The sequence below is a fragment of the Microcaecilia unicolor genome, chromosome 2 (genome assembly GCF_901765095.1).
Source record: "Microcaecilia unicolor chromosome 2, aMicUni1.1, whole genome shotgun sequence".
NCBI classification, from domain to species: Eukaryota; Metazoa; Chordata; class Amphibia; order Gymnophiona; family Siphonopidae; genus Microcaecilia; species Microcaecilia unicolor.
In genome coordinates, this window is record NC_044032.1 from 521,658,639 (window position 1) to 521,678,263 (window position 19,625).

Genomic DNA, 19,625 nt, shown 5'->3' on the forward strand with positions numbered 1-19,625 from the left:
TGCAAATTCTTGCCGATATACCTAGTGAGTTGCTAACTAAATATTTTTTTTAACAGAGTAAAACCAGTTCCACCAGATGTGAATAGTAAGGTGAGAAATTGTCCATTCAATATGTAACAATTAATTTTAATGCAACAGCACAGCAAGACCAACAAAGATCCAAGGAAGAAGAGCCAGATAACTTAGATTTTCCAGGAGACCAAAGAGCTCTGCGTTACATTTAGTACATCGATTTACTAACAGATGAAGACGACATAGCTCTTGGGCCAAGGGACGAAATTAAACTCCAATGTGAGTCTGGGATGGATTGATCAAGGTCTTTTTCCCATACATTTTGGGTGCTGTTGCATAGATGTTTAAGATTGAAATGTTGAAATGTTTTGTAGAAGATTGAAGCACAAAGTGTCATTGAACATGGACCCTTAATAAAATTATCTAGGGAACTAGATTAACTTATTAATCTAGTAAGGGCATTCCTTACCAGCGTAGGAATTGAGAACTAGGAAGGTCAAAGTCAGTTTAAAGTTGAGCAAAGGATTTAAGGATACCATCTGAGATGAGTTGGCTAAGGAACCAAATATTACATTTTTGTCATAAATACCAATTAGCAGGCTTCTTACATATCAAGATATTCTTATTTTTCTATATCATGTCATATATAGAATTACGAGATTTAGGAAGAGATTTAGACAACTTATTAAAAGATGCGATAGTAGCAAACACTAAAGATTGAGCAGAGTTATTTCTTGTAGAGAACATGTATTGGCTAGTTTATTTAATTCAGTTTCCAATTCTGACCACACAGGTGGATTAACTGTGGTGCTGTGTTTATACCAGTTATACCCTTGATAGAGGATAAAGGAGTTGTGATAAAGTATAAAATCTGGAAATTTCACAACTCCTAGGCAATTTCAGTATTTGGAGCAATACAAGGAGGTCTGGAGTTCCACAGACACTAAAAGGATTCTATCAATTTGCTTGAAGAAAGAATAATGGAAGGGAACAGGTAATATGCATAACATATAGTTGACTTTGGGGACCAGACATTTTTATAGTCTCTAGTCTACCCCATCAACTTAAATGTAAGAGAGACCAACAAGAAATAGAATTTTTAAGGGATTGGAGAATAAATTCCGAAGTTATTGATATTTTCTTAGAATATCATCTGTTTTGTCCCAGTTAACTTTGTATCAGGATATGAAGGAAAAGGACTCTATTAAATGTGGGATGGCAAAGGATGGTGGTGTAAATTAGTAGTTTATCAGCATATAGTGAGAGTTTTATAGAAAAGTCCAGATTTAAACCTAGGATGCTAGGGTCCTGCCTCAGAGAAATGGCAAGGGTTCGATGGCTAAATTAAATAAGGGCGAGAGAGGAGAACCTTGTCTTGTTCTCCTGGATATGGAGAAGAATGGAGATAGTTTGTTATTGACAAGAACACTAGCTTTAGGATGTAAGTACAATAATTTTACTTAGGGCCAAATCCAAATTGTTTGCGAACTTTAAAAATATATCTCAGTTCTACTCTGTCAAAAGCCTTCTCCACATCCAGGATAAGAGCTACTAACTTGTCTTTGTGTTGATTTCCAATGGGAAGAATGTTACAGAATAATCTTGAGTTGTAACTTGTAGCGCGATTAGACAAAGCCACATCGGTCTGGGTGAATTTCACATTTTAGATAATATATTGGCAATAATTTTGGCATAAATTTTGCTATTTAAATGTTCAATGAAATTCGTCTATAATTTGTAACCAAGCATGGGACCTTACCAAGTTTTGGTAGAAACACTATTTGACCTTCAGTGAAAGAGCCAGTAACAGTGGTTTTCTATAATGTCCAAGAAAACTTTTAATGAGAGGGGAGAAATGTTCTTACTAAATAATTTATAATATTCTGCAGAGAATCCATCTGGGCCAGGGGCTTTGTTGAACGGAGTCATTTAATACCTTGTTCTCTCTCTTCTATAGAGAAGGGAAGCTCAAGTTTCTTAACATTTGGATTGATTAATTGTGGAAAAGGTAGCTTCTTTAGAAAATGATCAATCACTTCATTTGAGGCTTTAAGGTCTGAAGTATATCAATAGAAATCAAACAAAATAAAACATGGAAAAGAAAATAAGATACCACCTTTTTTATTGGACATAACTTAATACATTTCTTGATTAGCTTTCGAAGGTTGCCCTTCTTCCTCAGATTCGAAAGCTAATCAAGAAATGTATTAAGTTATGTCCAATAAAAAAGGTATCATCTTATTTTATTTTCCATGTTTTATTTTGATTGATTTCTATTGATAACCTTTAAGAGTGGACTAACACGGCTACCACACCTCTCTATTTAGGTCTGAAGTATAAAGTGATTCATAACATTTTTGAAACATTTGAATGATTTCCTCATCTTTTGGACCCACTGAATTCTTGTCTAAGTTTTTGAGGGACACTACCTTAGTCTTGTTTTTCTCTCTTCTAAGATAATTTTCAATTAAGTGACCCGCTTTATTTTCAGAGTAGTAGCGTGCTCCAAGAGAAACTAATGTGAAGCCATTTTATTATAAATTTCGTTGTAATATGAACACAGTTTGCATAAGTTATAATATATTTAGGCAACTTAAATATCCAGGTAAGGTATCTGCTTTGCTGGTGAGCGAAACAAGGGGGGTTTGATGTTTTAAAAAAGTAAATTCGCAAATGTGGAGTGGAGGAGTGGCCTAGTGGTTAGGGTGGTGGCTTTGGTCCTGGGGAACTGAGGAACTGAGTTCGATTCCCGGCACAGGCAGCTCCTTGTGACTCTGGCCAAGTCACTTAAACCTCCATTGCCCCATGTAAGCCGCATTGAGCCTGCCATGAGTGGGATAGTGCGAGGTACAAATGTAACAAAAAAAAAAAAAAAATTATGCAGAATGGAGAAAAAAAGCGAGTCTTGTGTTGAAGGGTTTAAAAGGCGCCAAATATCAGTTACACTTAGGTCTTGCATAATACCATGCAGCATGGGCCTCCTTCTCGAAGAAAGGGAAGGGCACCAGAATTTCCTAGCTGAAATGGGGTTTAATATTAAATTGAAATCTCCACCTGCAATTATAGGTAACTGGGAATAATTAGCGAGTTTCAGCTAAATTTAGAGGCACAAATACAACAGAAGGTAAAATTATGTCTTACCTGATAATTTTCTTTCCTTTAACTCCAGGCCCCACCGTTTGAGCCGTTGAATAAGGTTTCTGAGAAGGATCTAACACTTAAGACAGTGTTTTTGGTGGCCATTGCTTTGGCTATGAGGATTTCTAAAATTCAGGCGTTGTCTTGCAGAGATCCTTTTTTGCAGTTTTCTGAAGCAGGGGTGTCGATCCGGACGGTGCCGTTGTTTCTACCTAAAGTGGTTTCGGCTTTCCATGTGAATCAGGCGGTTTTGTATTCTGTCTTTTCGAAGAGAGGATTACCCGGGGGAGTTTGCTTCGATACTTTTCCTGGACGTGCGGAGAGCCTTGTTTTGGTACTTGCAGATCTCTAACGAGTTTCGACGCTCGGATCATCTCTTTGTGCTCTTGTTGGGATCGAAAAGAGGTGAGGCGGCTTCTAAGGCTTCCATTGCTCGCTGAATTAGGGAAGCCATTGGAGCGGCTTATCTTCTACAAGGGTGGGCGTCTCCAGTGGCCCTGAAGGCGCATTCTACTCAGGCACAGGCGGCTTCTTGGGTGGAGGCCTTACCTCTGGAAGAGATTTGTAGGGCGGCTACTTGGACATCCCGTCATACTTTTGCGAAGCATTATAGACTACACGTGTCTGCTCGGGAGGATGCGAGTTTTGGGGTGAAAGTGTTGGCGCAGGGAGCTTTGGAATGCTTTGGTACATCCCGCTAGGTTCCTGAATTCATCTGCTGCAAGTGACAAGGAAGGTAAAATTATGTCTTACCTGATAATTTTCTTTCCTTTAACGCAGCAGATGAATCCAGGATCCCTCCCTAGTTCATCCAACGTTTTTTAAATTTTTCGCGCAGTGTGGCTACTTTTTCCTTCTGGGTTCTCTTTTACAGAGTTCAGACAGATATGGGAACACAGAAAGGATCAAGTTGCAGTTATTTCGAAGTTCTTATTTGGTTCTCTGTTTTTCATAGTGAGGATGGTTTCTGGTTGTTATTGGTTTCATATTTTTGGCCTTCGCAAATGCTTACGAATGACATACTAACTGAGGAAGGAGCTGACCGGCTGGCATCACTGCCTTTATCTCTATCTCCACCTGCTGGTAGGCGGACTTAACCCACTAGTTCCTGGATTCATCTGCTGTAAGTGACAAGGAAAAGTAAATTAGAGGCATCAATTTAATTTTCACCTCTATGCAGGCCCATCTGCTTTCACTGTCAAAGGCAGATGAGATTACATTTAGGAATAGGGAGGATTTATACAGAGTGGCTGTGCCATTCTTTTTGCCTATCGCAAGAGAGGCTGCTCCCAAAATATATTTAGTATGTTTGAGAAGATGCACAGAATCTGAATTAAGGTGGGTTTCTTATACCAAGTTTAGATATGCAAGACCAAAATTTTTGCCTTTTGAAAGGATTGTTTTAGCCCTTAATATTTAAGGAAATAATATTTAAGGATGAAGACATTTAGGGGTCTGTTTACTAAGCCGCGTTACTGGCTTCCACGCGGCATTGCCGACATAGCCCATTCAAAGTAATGGGCTATGTTGGCACAAGCGAACAGCCAGTCACACTAACAGCTTAGTAAATCCCAGTGATAGAAATCATATTAAGATGAAGATCTTGGGAAAAGAACAGTATGATCAAGTGGGAAACTTGTAAAAATATAGAAAATGGTAGAAAAAGACATGACACAAGTAGCTCACACTAATCCTTATACAACAGAAAACCTTATTAATAGATAACTACTACTACTTATTTCTATAGCGCTACTAGACGTACGTAGCACTGTACATTTGAACATGAAGAGATAGTCCCTAGTCCCTGCTCGACAGAGCTTACAATCTAATTAGGACATACAAACAGGACAAACAATGCATGTGCCAGCACGAGACTAAGCATTAAGCTCAGAGGAGCTTGTCACATCCTATCTGTAATTTATGAAAAGAGAGAAAGATGATCAGAACCAAAGAAATACAACTTAAATTCAGCAATTAGTGTATCAGCATGTATGAGACATGAGCTACGCATTAAAACAGTAATCAATATAAGCAAAAATATCACTCAATGTCAGATAACTAGGAGAATCAATTTTTTTGAGAATGAAACTAGTGATCAAGTTGTACTTAAATTATCAGTAGAAGATTCTTCCATGAAAGAGAAACCTCGTTGTTCCTGGTAGTCCTTTAGAAGAGCAAGGTCCTCAAATGATTTACAATTATTCAAGGTTATCTTCATAGCTGCTGGGAAGAATAGTCTGTACTTTGCTCCAATGCTTTTTAACTGCAGTCTCAGCACCAGAAACTGTTTCCTGCGTTGAACTGTGTTCTTATGTAGATCTGCTATAAGAATGGAGTGCCCGTCAAATTTTTAAGGTTTAGCTTTGGTTGCTTGAATAATCTGTAAGGCATGCTGGTATCTCAGCAGTTTCACCACAACGGGACAAAGGCGTGATGAGCCCTGAATAATAAAAGATGGCGACCTGTGCACCCTTTCTAGGTTCAGTGCAGGGCTTGCAGCAACCATTGGGTTAGGAAGTGAAACGCCTTGACCTTCACATCTCTCTGGTAAGCTAAGAAACTTGATATTGCACCTTCCTGTTCTGTTGTTAAGGTCTTCCAAGACTCGCTCCAGATTGTGGAGTTTTCCGGAGATCAACAGGAAGGATTGCAGTTGTGCGTCATGTGCATTTAAGTGATTTTCTGCTTGTTCAATTCATGCAGTATGTGAAGAAAGCCTTTTTTGTAAATCATCTTTATTAAATATCAAAACAGACAGAACAACAGAAAAATAATGTGTGTAAGCTTATATACATAGCACCCACTTCCCCTATCCAACTACATCACCCCCTACCCTCTGATGACAAACAGTACTAGATAATAATGCATTCAAAACCCAGCTGCGTGCTGTCGGTGTCAGAGTAGCCCAAAATGGGGACCAAGTTAGAGAAAAGTCACCCTGCACTGTTGCAAGGTCCACAATACACTTATATTCTAAGGCATTCAGAAGTATCATGGCAGATCTCAATGTGACACAGTGGGGGCCTCTGGACAGCCTCTGGAGACAAACACAGAAACAGATTGTCTTTTTCGCCATCAAGACAGTGCGTGTAAAAAGGCTCATATTTCTTCCAGGCGCGGTCTCCGAGTGGAAAAAACCTCAAACAGCTAAGCTGAATATGGGGATCCAAATCATATTGCAAAGTTGTGATACTGTCTTGCCAACTGGGACCAATATGAATGAACCAATAGGCAGGACCAAAACATGTGCCCCATATGCACCGCCTACGCAGAGCACTTGGGAAATAAATCATCAGAGTGAAGAGTCGATTGAAAGGCCCTGCGGGGGAGAGATGTACAGCTGATGCACAAATTTAAACTGCAGCTCCCAATGGTCAGCATTCTCAGTGAGGCTGTAGATGCGGGTCAAACAAGATTGGTTGTTGTTGTATGAGGTAGGGAAATTCCGAAGACCATTTTTGCACAAGAGCGATGTAGTCCTGGTCAGAGATCCGCTCTTGTAAATGTCCATGATAGTATTTCAGTAGAATGAAGAGCTGTGCATCCAAACCCAAAATAGTGTTAAAGAGTTCCCATGATTCTTCTGTCAGGGAGGTCGCAGGCAGGGATCCCACATAGTGTTATAATTGCATATATGCAAATCAGACCTGAAAAGTAATAGGACCTACACAAAGCTCCTCCAACAGTTTCAATTGTCCTGAATCTGTTAATACATGATTTAAGTAGCACTTTCCTGCTGCCGCCCAATGCTGGAAAACAGAAGAAGTATGTCCCACTGGGAAAGCTGCATTACCAGTGAGGGGCAACAGGAGGGAGGTCTCCCCAGACAGGTCATGATAGCTGCACAGTCATCGCCAAGTCCTACAGAGCAGAGCAAACAGAAAAGTAAAATGCAGGGGTGCACGGTATTTTCCCCAGAGGTGCCTGGAGCCAGTAACTAAAGTAATGAGGCTGCAAAAGAGAAAGTTCTGTTGCAGTACATGAAAAAAAGATGTCCTCTGGTACCAATCAGTTAGGTGGCGCATACAGGCGGCAATAGAAAACAAATTGACATTTACCAGACCCAGTCCTCCTCGTGTGCGAGGTACCATGAGATTTACAAGAGTGAAATGCACCTTCTTACCCTGCCAAAGAAATGAGAACAAAAGTTTGACCAGAAATCTTTCATCTCTGTGCTGAAGGAAAATAGACAAGATTTGAAAAACACATCTATTTGGGCACAAGGACCATGTTAAAAAATGTAACTCTCCTCATTAAAGTGACTGGAAGTGCCCTCCAACTTTGCAAAACACACTGGAATTCACAATTCAGACAACCAATTTTTAGGGAATAAATGTCTGCGGAGTCTGGGGAGAGATAAATCCCTAAGTACTTCAATTTACCCAGTGCCCATTGCAAAGGAAAAGCCCCCCTCCACAAGCTCTTTATCAAGGCCTGAATGGGAAAGGCCATTGATTTTTGATAATTTTAAACAGAACCCCCCCCAAAAAACTAAATTCATCCAACACACTTAGTACGTGCTCAGGGCAAGATGAGGATGTTTGAGTGTAATAATAAATCATCTGTAAATGCGAGAGCCTTTACAGAAAAGCCTGGCAGCTCCATCCCCGTGACCTCCGGATCAAAGTGGATGGTGAGGAGCAGAGGTTCAAGGTATAGCAAAAAGAGGAGGGGGGAAGAGAGGGCAGCCCTGGTGAGTCCCCCTCTACACTGGAAAAGAAGAGGTACGGATTCCATTTATCAGTAAAGTAGCCCGGGGGGCTTGATACATGGCACGTACAGCTAGCCCACAAAATCCAAAACTTGGAACAAATAAGGCCAGTCTACTTGGTCAAATGCTTTTTCAATAACCAGACTAATTAATAGCACAAAACCCACCTGGTGTTCCCCACAAAGGTTGGAAGTGAACAGCAAGTCTACCAACCAATACTCGGAATAAAATCTTGACGTCAACATGAGCGAACAGTTAGGGTGATAAGACTCGGGTCGGTGGGGAAGAGGGATTCCCTGGCTTTGGAATCAGGGTAATGAGCGCTTTGTTAGAATATTCAGGGAAAATACCACCAGCAATTACTGCATTATAAAAGGCCATTAATGGGGCGCAAATATGCGGGGCAAGGATCCTATAGTATTCATTGGATAAGCCATCTGGGCTAGGCGCAGTACCCGGGGACAGAGACTTAACTTTTTGCACCTCCAAGGCCCTTAAGAGAGCACCAAGCTGGGCCTGTGCTGCCTCTGACAGGCACGGGAGACCAATAATCTAGCTGAATATATGCTAGAAAAGTGGTCATAAAACACTTCGCAATGGCGTCAGATTGATAAACCTGAGACCCATCTGGTGCCTGGATGGCTAGAATGAATCTACTAGAGGATCGCTTTTTTTTATTAGATGTGCCAAAAGCTTCCCGCTTTGTTACCAAAGCTGTGAAATCGGTGGTGCTTATAAAACATTTTTCCTTTTCATATAGAAGAGAATTCATGGCTGCCAATGAACTCATCATGGCGTCTCGCTTGACCCGGGTGGGATCACGAACATACGACCGCTTGGCAGCTCTGTAGTCCCGTTCTAGGTGCAGAATAACCTGAGTCAGTCTTCTGGACCTAGAGCTCAAGAAAGCAATCAAATCCCCCCGCAGAACCGCCTTAGAGGCCTCCCAGAACAGCACAGGGGAGTCAGCAAGCGTTGAGTTAAAAATCAGAGTACTGCACAACTTATTAACCAAAAACTGTTGAATTTCGGGGTCCTGAGCTAAATAGGCAGGGAAGTGCCATAAGCCACCCCGAGTCTTCCTCTGATCCAATGCCAAGTCTACCCACACCAAAGTATGGTCTGAAACTTCCAATGAACCTATGTCCGCCGTTAACACTTGAGAAAATAAGAGAGGGGAGAATCAATCCTGGACCTGGGAATGGGTGTAATCTCAGGCTGGTGGATTAAGAACGCACCAGGGGTCTACTAAATCAAGAGTTCCACAGAAAGAGGGCAGCCCCTTGACTTACCCCCTCCCCGAGTACCCCTGACCCCAGTAGATCTGTCCAGAGAAGGGTCAAGCATATGAGTAAAGTCACCTATCCAGATCCAAGGAGCATCAGTGTGGCGCAGCACCAACTGAACCAACTGTGCAAAAAATGGATCATACCCATTAGGCCCATAAACAGCAGATATAAAAAAAACACTGTCCCAAAAAATTAAATTTGAGCAGCACATAGCAGCTGGCAAGACAAGCCCCTCCGCACCAAAATAGCTACACCACCCTGCTTTCCGTCTGAAGACGAGTAATAGTATTCCCCCAACAACTACAGTTGCACTTTGGAATGCTCCACATCTGTAAGATTGGTCTCCTTAACCGTGCAATGGATGCCCCATGACATTTCAAAGCAGACAAAAAGTTTTGACTGTTTAATTGGGGAACTAATATCAGACAGATTCTATGTGATGAGGTGAGGGCACTGTAGGGCTAGCCAGGAGCACTCAGTGAAAGTTCAAGACCAGAGTGTCATCATAGCAGTGCCCCCGAGGCACCCAGCCCCACCCCGGGGAAAGAATATCCCACAGAAAAGAAATCACCTCAACAAGCAGAGTAGTGCAACCAGACATCAGAGTGAAAACCAGGTCAAACAAAAACCTCCGAAGTCCAAACCCTTCCAACCTTACCTCCAAACAAAACTTGTTAATCCTCCCCACGAGAACATAGATCACAAAGGGGCACTTCCATGCTAAGGGGAGCCCCCTTCACCCCACAAACTACAGATCACACCTGAGCAGAGTACTCAGTAGCACTCCTCCCTCATGCAACAGTACCATGTCCAAGTCGGACTCCAGCGCACTATACAGCCATGTCCATCCATACATAGGCTCTCCCATAACAGCTCATAATAAAGTACTCAGCCAGCCAGTCATTCACCTGCTGTGGTGTAGTATAGGACATCCACTTGCCATCATGTGAAATTTGCGATGTAGCAGGATACGACAAAGAAAACTTCAGCTTCTTGTCCACTGATGTCACACAGGTGACTGAAAACGTCCAGCACTTAGTGGAAAGCACTATAAAGTAGTCTTGAAAAATCCCAATAGGGTTGCCCTCAAAGCGTGCCGCCTCCCTATTATTCTTGTAGTGGCACAGGACATCAACCTTTTAAGTAGAGTGGGGAAATTTGGCAATAACCACTCGAGGCCTAGTGCCCCCCACATGCAGGGGCCCCATGCGGTGCATTTTATCAAGTCGTATGGGAGCTGGCCTCCCCCGCCTGGGGAACCGCACCTGCAGCCTGGTTTCCAAAGTTGAGTGCCGCAAGCAGTCGGTAAACATTTCTGGGAACCCCACAAACCGTAAGTTCTCCCGACGGGTGCAATTCTCGAGGTCGTCAAGTTTTGGTTGCCAAGATTCAATCATGGTTTTCCAGGCGCACCATGTCAGCATTCTGGGCCTGCGCTGTGTCCTCTACATCTGACACTCTGCATTCCAACTCTCCTGTTCTCCGTGTTAACTCAGAGGTAAGCTGTGCCAGGCCGGCTATTTGCTCTGATAAATTGAGTGAAGCGAGAATCCAGAGATTTCATCACCGCGTCTGTCAATTCTGGGATGAGGCTTGTCCCAACCAAAGACTACACAGGGGAGGGTAATGGCGCCATCTCAGCAGTCGGGACTCTGCCATTATCCTTCTCTTTTTGCACAGATTTCGGAGTTATTGGGCAGGCTGGGCGAGTGATATAACCATCCATATAAGCTAAAGAGTGAATTCATGCTAAGAAATAAGCTCAGAGATAGCTGATGTCGTGAGATAAAGGAGGGCACCCAGGCAGCTCACCAGAAACATGCCCGGCTCTCCTCACAACATCGCCCCCATGAAGAAAGCTGTTTAATAGTTATTATATCTTCTTTCATTTCTTGTCTTATCAAGTCCTTTACCTGGAGTAGTTCTTATAGTAGCATATTCAAGGAACAACATGTTGTTCTGGCCTAGCTTTGCACAGCGACAGAGGTTCATGTTTGCAACACTTCACTCTTTGGTTGAGAGGATTCCGATCTGTTTTGTTATGCTCTGAGGAAGCCATAATGATTGATTTAGCAAAGAAAATATAAGCTCTGATCTTATGACAAACGATTATTTTACAGAGGGATGTAGAGCTCAAATTCTAAGCAGTTATCTTGCTCAGTGCTTGTGAGCTCCCCCCCCCCCACCCCCCAAAAAGATTCACTTCTACTTCTACACCACTCAGGATTTTTACACATTATTTGTGCGTATTCCTTTTGTATTCCTAGATACACCAAGGGTGGCCCATCCCAAAGGTGGAGTTTTAGCACTGCTATGCTGGAGTTTGGTCAACGAGGAAGGTTTTTTTTCACAGGCCCAAGCCATGTCTAAAACCAGGTCTGGCAGATAACTGTTACATTCTAATAAACAGAAAATAAACTTTCTTTTTCTACCTTCATTAACTGGTCCATTTTATTTTTCTAATCGTAGTCCAAACATTTCTGGATTTTCTTTTCCTCTGTCTTCTCTTTACCTCTCTTGCCAGGGTCTCATTCTCTATTTAGCATTTCTTCTCTATGTCTACCATTCATCTTCTGTTTCCCAGTCCACCCTGTTCAGCATCTTGCCTCTCGGTTCTTATTCATGTTCTGTTCATCGTTGCCTCTCCGTGTCCCTATCCCACTCCATGTCGAGTTTCTCCCCTCCCTCCGGCACCACGCCCCCAATCCAGCATCTTTCCATCTCTCTTCCCTCCATCCTGTCCCACCCTTGGGGACTAGCATTTCTCTTCCTTTTTTCCTGTCTTCCCCCCCCCCCCCCCCAAAAAAAAAAAAAAAGGGCCAGCAAATTTCTTCCTACCTACTTCCCAGGGGGTCCAGAAAGTCTCTCTTCCACCCTTCCCAGGGGTCCAGCAAGTGTCCTCCTCTCTTCCCTCCCTCAACGCAGCTCCAGCATACATCTTTCCTTCCCTTGCAAATCTTGGCATTTCTTCCTCTTCCTCTGTGGGTCTAGCATCTCTCTGTCTTCTTTCCCTGCTAGACCTATCTCTTCCTTCCCTATGCCCCAATCCTGACATCTCTCCCTCTCATCCAGCCTCCCCTCCCCTAGTCTGGCATTGGTTCCTCTCTCCAGCGCTGGCGGCCCACCACCCTTCCTTCTGTAGCCAGCAGCACTGAAGACATGCTGCCTCTGGCTAGTGCAGGCCTCTCCCATCTACTGCATCCTGCTACAAGAGACAAAAAATTGTGTCAGAGGAGGCAGGATGCAGCAGGGGGAAGAGTCCTATGCCAGCCAGACACAATATATCTTCAATGCTCCTAGCCACAAGAGCAAGGTTGGCAAGCTGCTGGGTGGGGGGGGGGGGGGGGGGAGGCGGTGTTTAGCATGAAAGATGCCGGGCTACTGGAGGAGGAGGTGGAGAAGAGAGAAAGAGAAATGCCATACTACAGGAGCAGGAAACATTTATACATGTGAGCCGGAGAAGGGGCCCAAACGTGTGTGTCATAAGCCTAATGCTTGTGACTTGGCATGTCTGCATTCCTTTAGAACTGGAGCAACCACATCCTCCAGAAAGGTTTTGCTATTAGCTGCAGAAACAACTTTAATGTAATGACAGCCTGATGCATAGCCCACATGACACAAATTCTGAACTCACTGTGCCTATATTGCTGGGTAGCAGTGATGCCCTGAGTTATCCGGTGAAGGCAGCAGGCAGAATTTTGTGAGGCAAGACAAAATAAATTAGTTCTCTGCTCTGCTAACATGGGTTGACTTAAGGCTGTCCTCCTGCTGCTGGAGAAAAAAAAGAGGGATGGCAATTTAGGCGGCAAGAGGGGTGGGTCCTCAAGAGCTGTCAGTGGCCTCCAGGCCACTGAAGATAGTGGTTTAAGAACACATACATGAGCTGTGATAAAACAAGGCAAATGAATGCTAGTTGAAGGTTTGGCCATTGGTACAGAATATAGCACCTGCATTCTTAAAATGTGGGTACCTACTATAAAAAAACCACAGCATATAGTGTGTTATTTCCAAAGAGATTTTTATGATTCTGTGTCAATGGTATTAGTCTTTTGAAGATATGTCCATTTAAACCCTGATGTGAAGTCAGTGATCTTTAATGTTACATCACTTTAATCAAATACATAGGTGTCTCACAAAACTATTATTATATAAGCACCTTGCGCAGTTAAAAATATAGTAGAGTCTCGATTATCTAACTTAAATGGGACCGAACCATTGTTGGATAACTGAAAAGCCAGATAATACGGAAAACACTAATATGCAATGGAGAAAAAAAAAAAGTTGTACAGTAGGGCCTGTTGCCTGCTCTTCAGCCTCTTCTATGTCCACGCAGACAGTAATGTAGCACAGAGCATCAGCAGTTACCTTTCACAGCCTGTGGGCTGGCAATCCCTGCTTTCTTTCATTATTCTTTTTCTGACTTGACTGGCCGGCTTCAGCTCTAGACTCTTTGCTATCATTTGCTTGAACAGCATCATCCAAGAGTTCAACCCCCAGTGAATAACTGTGCCGTGCCTTAGGTATAGGGAGGGGGGGTGATAAAGGAAGCCTGTGGCTGGGAACCCCTTCCTGTGCACCGCAGCTCCCTCCTCTTCAGCCACTTAGTGGCTGTAAGCTCTACCCAGTGGCATTTGTTAGAGAAGGTTTGATACATGCTCAAGCTCCCTTGTTTTTTCTTTCTTTCCTTCCTCCCCTCTTATTTTTTAAGGCAATCTGAGAACAAGCACAGCCGGGGGGGGGGGGGGGGGTCTGTCAGATATGCCGGATCAGTGAAGGTTGGATAATCGAGGCCATACTGTATTAATATTACAGGATCAAGTTGCAAAATATGTTCTGAGGAATCAGTTGTTTGTAACTGATACACTGTAATACAGAAAAACAAAACTGAGCAGTCTTCTGTCTTACGAGACAATTCAAATAACTTACAACTGTTCATCTCAACTTAAAAGATGAATCAACTGGTCCTTCAAATGAAGCTTAGATACATAACCATAGTTTACCATGGTCCTATTAAGTTTATTTCATATTAATTTAACCACAAAATCAAATGACAAAGTATATACATCATTAGTGAAGCTGACTTTGCTGTTTATACTGGGTTAATTGCTTGTAACTTTCCAACTCCCTCCAGTTTCCAGATAAATAAGAATTGCTTAGGGAAGCTATAGTTACACAACTTTCTAGAGCAATTCCACTAGACTGCTTATGAATTGCATAAGGTTTTACTATTCCTCATCTAATTTAGAACCCGCATGCAATAAAAAACAAGGAATTTTGTATTTGGTTTTATGAAGATGTGGAATTTCAACACTTGCCTGCATAAAATACCCAGTAACCAAAGCCTTCCTTATATTGATATAGTAATCTCTGCTTGTAAAATCTGTGCTTCTACGAGGCAAGTTAAATCTGTCCATGATTCGTGAGAGCTGCTGGCGCACATTGTCTGCAGACATCAGGGACCTGTAGTTAATGAAGTTGTCGTAACACCATTGGACCGACTCATGATCTGCAAAATATTTTTTAAAAACACATGTAAATCAAACAAAAGGGAGTTGTTTCTGCTGCAAACAAGTATACATCATCAGTGGTTCCCAAACTGTGGGTTTGAGACCCCAAATAGGATCGCAGAGTGGGCTGCTCCCCCTCCCTCTAGACTCCATTGTGATCTATGCTCAGTACTGGCAGTCAGCATGGGGCATATGATTTAATGAACATTCACAGGTCCTACCCCCTTCTTCCTGTGTGGGTTTCCTGTTAGACTGGAAACTCGTGCAGAGTACTGGGGTCTGTGAGCAAACATCGACACATAGGGTCCTATGCAGACTTCAGGTACTTTTGTCACCGCAACTGCTTCTACTGCCGCCTTCATGCTTTGAATAGTAAGGGGGAATAGATCAGGGAGGGAAGGAAACTGGAGGTTGGCTATTTTCATCTCAATCATCTGGAATCGCATGAATTTTTACATATTACAATGAAGTTATATTGGCTAAAAGTTTGGGAATCACTTGTCTAGCATTTACACACTAACCCCCCTATTTACTAAGCCACGCAGCAATGCTGACACAATCCATTCAAAGTGAATGGGCTGTGTTGGCATTAGTGCACCACAGCCGCTAGCACGGCTTAGTAAACAGGGGGGGTAAGAGAATGATAAAATGAACAAAAATTAAAGTTACCAATATGTAACAAAAATTAAAATTACCAATATATATATAAAGCTTAAATGTTGTGTGGCACTCTTCACCTTTCCTTATTCTACTAACAAAGGGGAAATTGGTTGGACAAAGGCTATGCATACTTTTTACTCATAAGCCTTAAATTCAAGTATGCACATATTTTCATTTTGAAAATTGCCACGGACACAAAAGTATGCACAGCCACTTGTACTGGAGATCAAAATGTAATCTATATATGTAACTTTTCTCCGGCAACCTACAAAGACCCTCCAGGAGCACCATCAGTGAAGCTAAAAGTAGGCCAGGTGTGGGTAGAACACAGAACTTTTAACTATACCGAAAGCATTTTTCTAGATACATGATTAACATATGAAAAAGACTTTTTATCCTTGTAAAATTGCTTTGAAAATTGTCCTCTAAATATTACTAGATAATTACAGAGATCAAAATGGGAGATGGACAAGGCGTATGTTAATAACAGTACTTGTGCAACATTAAAAGTGATTTTTGCTTGACAAAATGGCCCTCACACCAATAGTAAACTCCTACATTTGCATTCATAAGAGCTTCAGTGGATTCCTTTCTAGAAGCCAGCTGTATTTCAGAAACTGAAATCTGAGAGACCAAAGGAGCACACAACAGTACATCACTTCCAACATTCAATTCATAACAAGCATTCTCCAAGGATTACAAGAGAAGCAGCTATGTATCTGAGTGATGTCATGTGACAGGAAAAACATCTCTCTAGAAAGTTGAGAGAAAACCTAGGAAGTTCTTCCAGATATGAATGGGATTTTCTTCTTTAGTTATCACATAATAATTCCCTTAGGGCTACATGAAAAGCTTTCAGCAATTCAACTCCATAATAGAAGAGGAATAAGTATGTGTGGCTGCTTATCCTATTGTTACAGAATACCTGCTAAAAATAAACACTGCTTTCACTAGGTAAGATATGGCAGGAACACATATACACAAACAACGAACGGCTAACAAGAAAGGGGACAAAGAACTGTCAATAGATTAGTACATGCTCTTCAGATATACAGGGCCCTAGGAATGAAGAGGTGGAGCTAGCTTCTATTTCTGAAAACAGACCCTAGAGAAAAGATAGCAACTACTAATACGGCAGTAAGTTTGATCTATCTAAATAATGTGTGAACAGAAATCCATACTGCAGCCTTTAAAATTTTACCAATGGATTGTCTCAGTTCAAATTTAGCAAGTCAGAGCCAGAGTGGCAATGGAGGACGGGACACCCAACATGCTGCCTGTCTTCGCCTCCTCTGTTTGAGTTGAAGAGTGCTGGGGAGACAGAGGGCCAAAAGGAGAACAGGGTAAGATAGGGGAAGATGGGGGTGCAGGCTTGATGTGAGTGCTGGTAGCAGGGCCAACAATGCCGGTCGCCATGCCTCCTTGGTCCCCTATGCAGAATTCTGCATTGCACAGATAAGCAAACTGAGTCAATGGATGATGGGTCTGTATTCAGATGACCCACCTTTTTTAAAGTAGGGGCTTACGTATTCAAGCACAATTTCAAATATTACTTCAGTTATTTATCAGAGGTCATTTCAAGGGGGAACACATGGAAATGGCATTCCCATGGTTACCAAGGTGGCAGAATGCTTGGTAATGGTTCCTTCTTGTTAAAGTCTAAGACTCCAAACAGTAAAGTTGTTGAACACCAATAGTTATAACAAAATTGCATCCCTGACTCCAGGTGTTATGTCAGATTTCTAAAACCCTACAAAGCAAACTGGACCTGACTACTGTGGTATAGATCATCCCATTTCAGCTATGCAAAACATCAGAGGCTATCACACCACACTCACTTGCAATGTAAACAGAGGGAAGATTTACAAAAAAAACTTGACCCACAGAGATGGAGTGGGTTGGGGTGGATTAAGAGTGCATGCATATATGGAAGCAACCTGGGGTACATGTGACTCATGCAGAAAACACAAGTTGAGATACGAGGGGAAGTGGGTTAGTGAAAGGATATGATCTTATGGGATTCACCTTCCAGTTTATAGGTCTACATCAGTACTGAAGTTGAGAGGTGAACTGTATGGGATATAGTAGATACAACTAAGGATACAATCTGACACATACATATTCACTCATGCTGAATTAAACTAAGAGGTGTGTTCCTAGTTTTCAGCTTGTAGCTTTCCATTCTGTAAAGCTTATAGAAGTCTGCAATATTTTGATCAATAGGCCCAAGCAGTAGGCCTACATTCGACTAGTAAACTAATATCTTTGGTTGGCTTGACCAAAAAGTGATACGGACACAATGGATATATTATTGTTAAAGTTCCACTGTACTATTTGAGCACTGAATAATTTTGTTAAAAAATGACAAACTAAGTGAAAAGAGAAAGCAAATCAAGTTACATGGATTCAGTTTAAAAGAGAAGGTGAGAAAAGTACAGGTGATATTGAAAGAGAGAGAGTAAATCCAATATCTGGAAATTTCATGTTCTAGAAACTAACAAAGGCAAGCCTAATTCATGTGGGCAATGTGTAGCGACTGTTACAACTGTGTAAAGTACAAATTCAAGTGTGGAGACAGCTCAATAAAACTGAACTTAATAAAAAAATATGGCAGATATGAAGTCTAGTTTCAACAGTTTTGGTAACCAACTAACAATGGTCAGCTTTGTAAAGTAAGAATTTCAATGAACCAGAGAGCAGCGGTAAAGGAAGCTGAGGTGCAGCTCATCATACAGATTGGTAGCACCTTTGCTATCATTGATAATCCAGAATTTTATTCCATTGCTCAGCTCATGATTTTCCAGTACCTTAATCCGCAAACGAACCTTTTCCAGAGGTGCGAAGGCGGTAGAACGAGAGGACGTGAAATGAGATTGAAGGGGGGCAGACTCAAGAAAAATGTCAGGAAGTATTTTTTCACGGAGAGAGTAGTGGATGCTTGGAATGCCCCCCCGCGGGAGGTGGTGGAAATGAAAACGGTAACAGAATTCAAACACGCGTGGGATAAACATAAAGGAATCCTGTTCAGAAGGAATGGATCCTAAGGAGCTTAGCTGAGATTGGGTGGCAGAGCCGGTGGCGGGAGGCGGGGATAGTGCTGGGCAGACTTATACGGTCTGTGCCCTGAAGAGGACAGGTTCAAATCAAAGTAGGGTTTACACAAAAAGTAGCACATATGAGTTTATCTTGTTGGGCAGACTGGATGGATCATGCAGGTCTTTTTCTGCCATCATTTACTATGTTACTATGTTACATAATGCAATAACAGTTTTGAGCAAAAGCAGTCCAATGTGGAAAGTATCTATGCAAAAAAAAAATTTTGACCCAATATAGCTGTCAAATCCTATATAAACAGGTTGGACATATAAACGTGATAAAACCATACCCAAGCTAAATGGGGGTTTGCTAGGGCTGTACCTGACTCAAAAGGGCAGAATGTGTGTTTATGAAATGGACTGGAAGCACTGGACAGCAGAGTCAAAAGGACAAAGATTGTTTTCTGTACAGAAGTGCCCTGTTTAAAAATCCAAGTACACCACATCTAGCACCTCTCCCACATCCAACTGTTTGGTCACCCAGTCAAAGAAATCAACCTAGCTCGAGTGAACCCATGCTGCCTCGAGTCCTGCAGTGCATTCGATTCTAGAAACCTCACAATCCTCTGCTTTAGAAGTGTTTCCATTAGTTTACTCACCTCTGAGATCAGACTAACAGATCTGTAATTCCAAACCTCCTCCTTACTTCCGCTTTTATGCAGAGGGACCACATCCGCCCTTCTCCAGTCCTCCAGGATCACTCCAGATTGTAAAGCAGCATTGAAGAGGTCAGACAACGGATCCAGCAGAACCTCTCCGAGTTCCTTCACCACCCTCAGATGTATCCCATCAGGCCCCATCACTGTCTATTTTTAGTTCTTATAGCTCCTCACGAATAGAGTCGCAGTCCTGGTCCACCACACATCCATTCCTATTGGAATTTGCTTTCTGAAGCCCTAACCCTGGTCTTTCATCCATGAACACAGAACAGAAATAACCGTTAAGCAGTTCAGCTTTATCCTTATCAGTTTCTACATATCCCTCCCCTTCACTCTTGAGCCTCACAATGCCATTTTGGCACTTCCTCCTATCACATACTTAAAAAATGTCTTGTCCCCAATTTTACTGCATTGGCTACCTTTAATTCTATTTGCATCTTTGTTTTCCCAACAGCTTTTCCAGCTATTCTTAGCTTTTCCAAGTATTTTTGCCTATCTTCCTCTTTCTGTATCATCTTATAATTTATGAAGGCTAACCTTTTTTCCATTACCTC

The 19,625-nt window shown here is 42.2% G+C and overlaps 1 protein-coding gene across 2 annotated transcripts in view; it reads right to left on the minus strand.

The window, feature by feature from the left end:
* DHX15 (DEAH-box helicase 15) overlaps positions 1-19,625 on the minus strand; it is a 297,726-nt gene that overhangs the window by 65,090 nt on the left and 213,011 nt on the right. For both annotated transcript variants that reach the window (XM_030191241.1, XM_030191239.1), the window contains one exon: positions 14,466-14,656. In XM_030191241.1, coding sequence (XP_030047101.1) covers positions 14,466-14,656 — 191 coding nt within the window. The remainder of the gene's footprint in view (positions 1-14,465; positions 14,657-19,625) is intronic.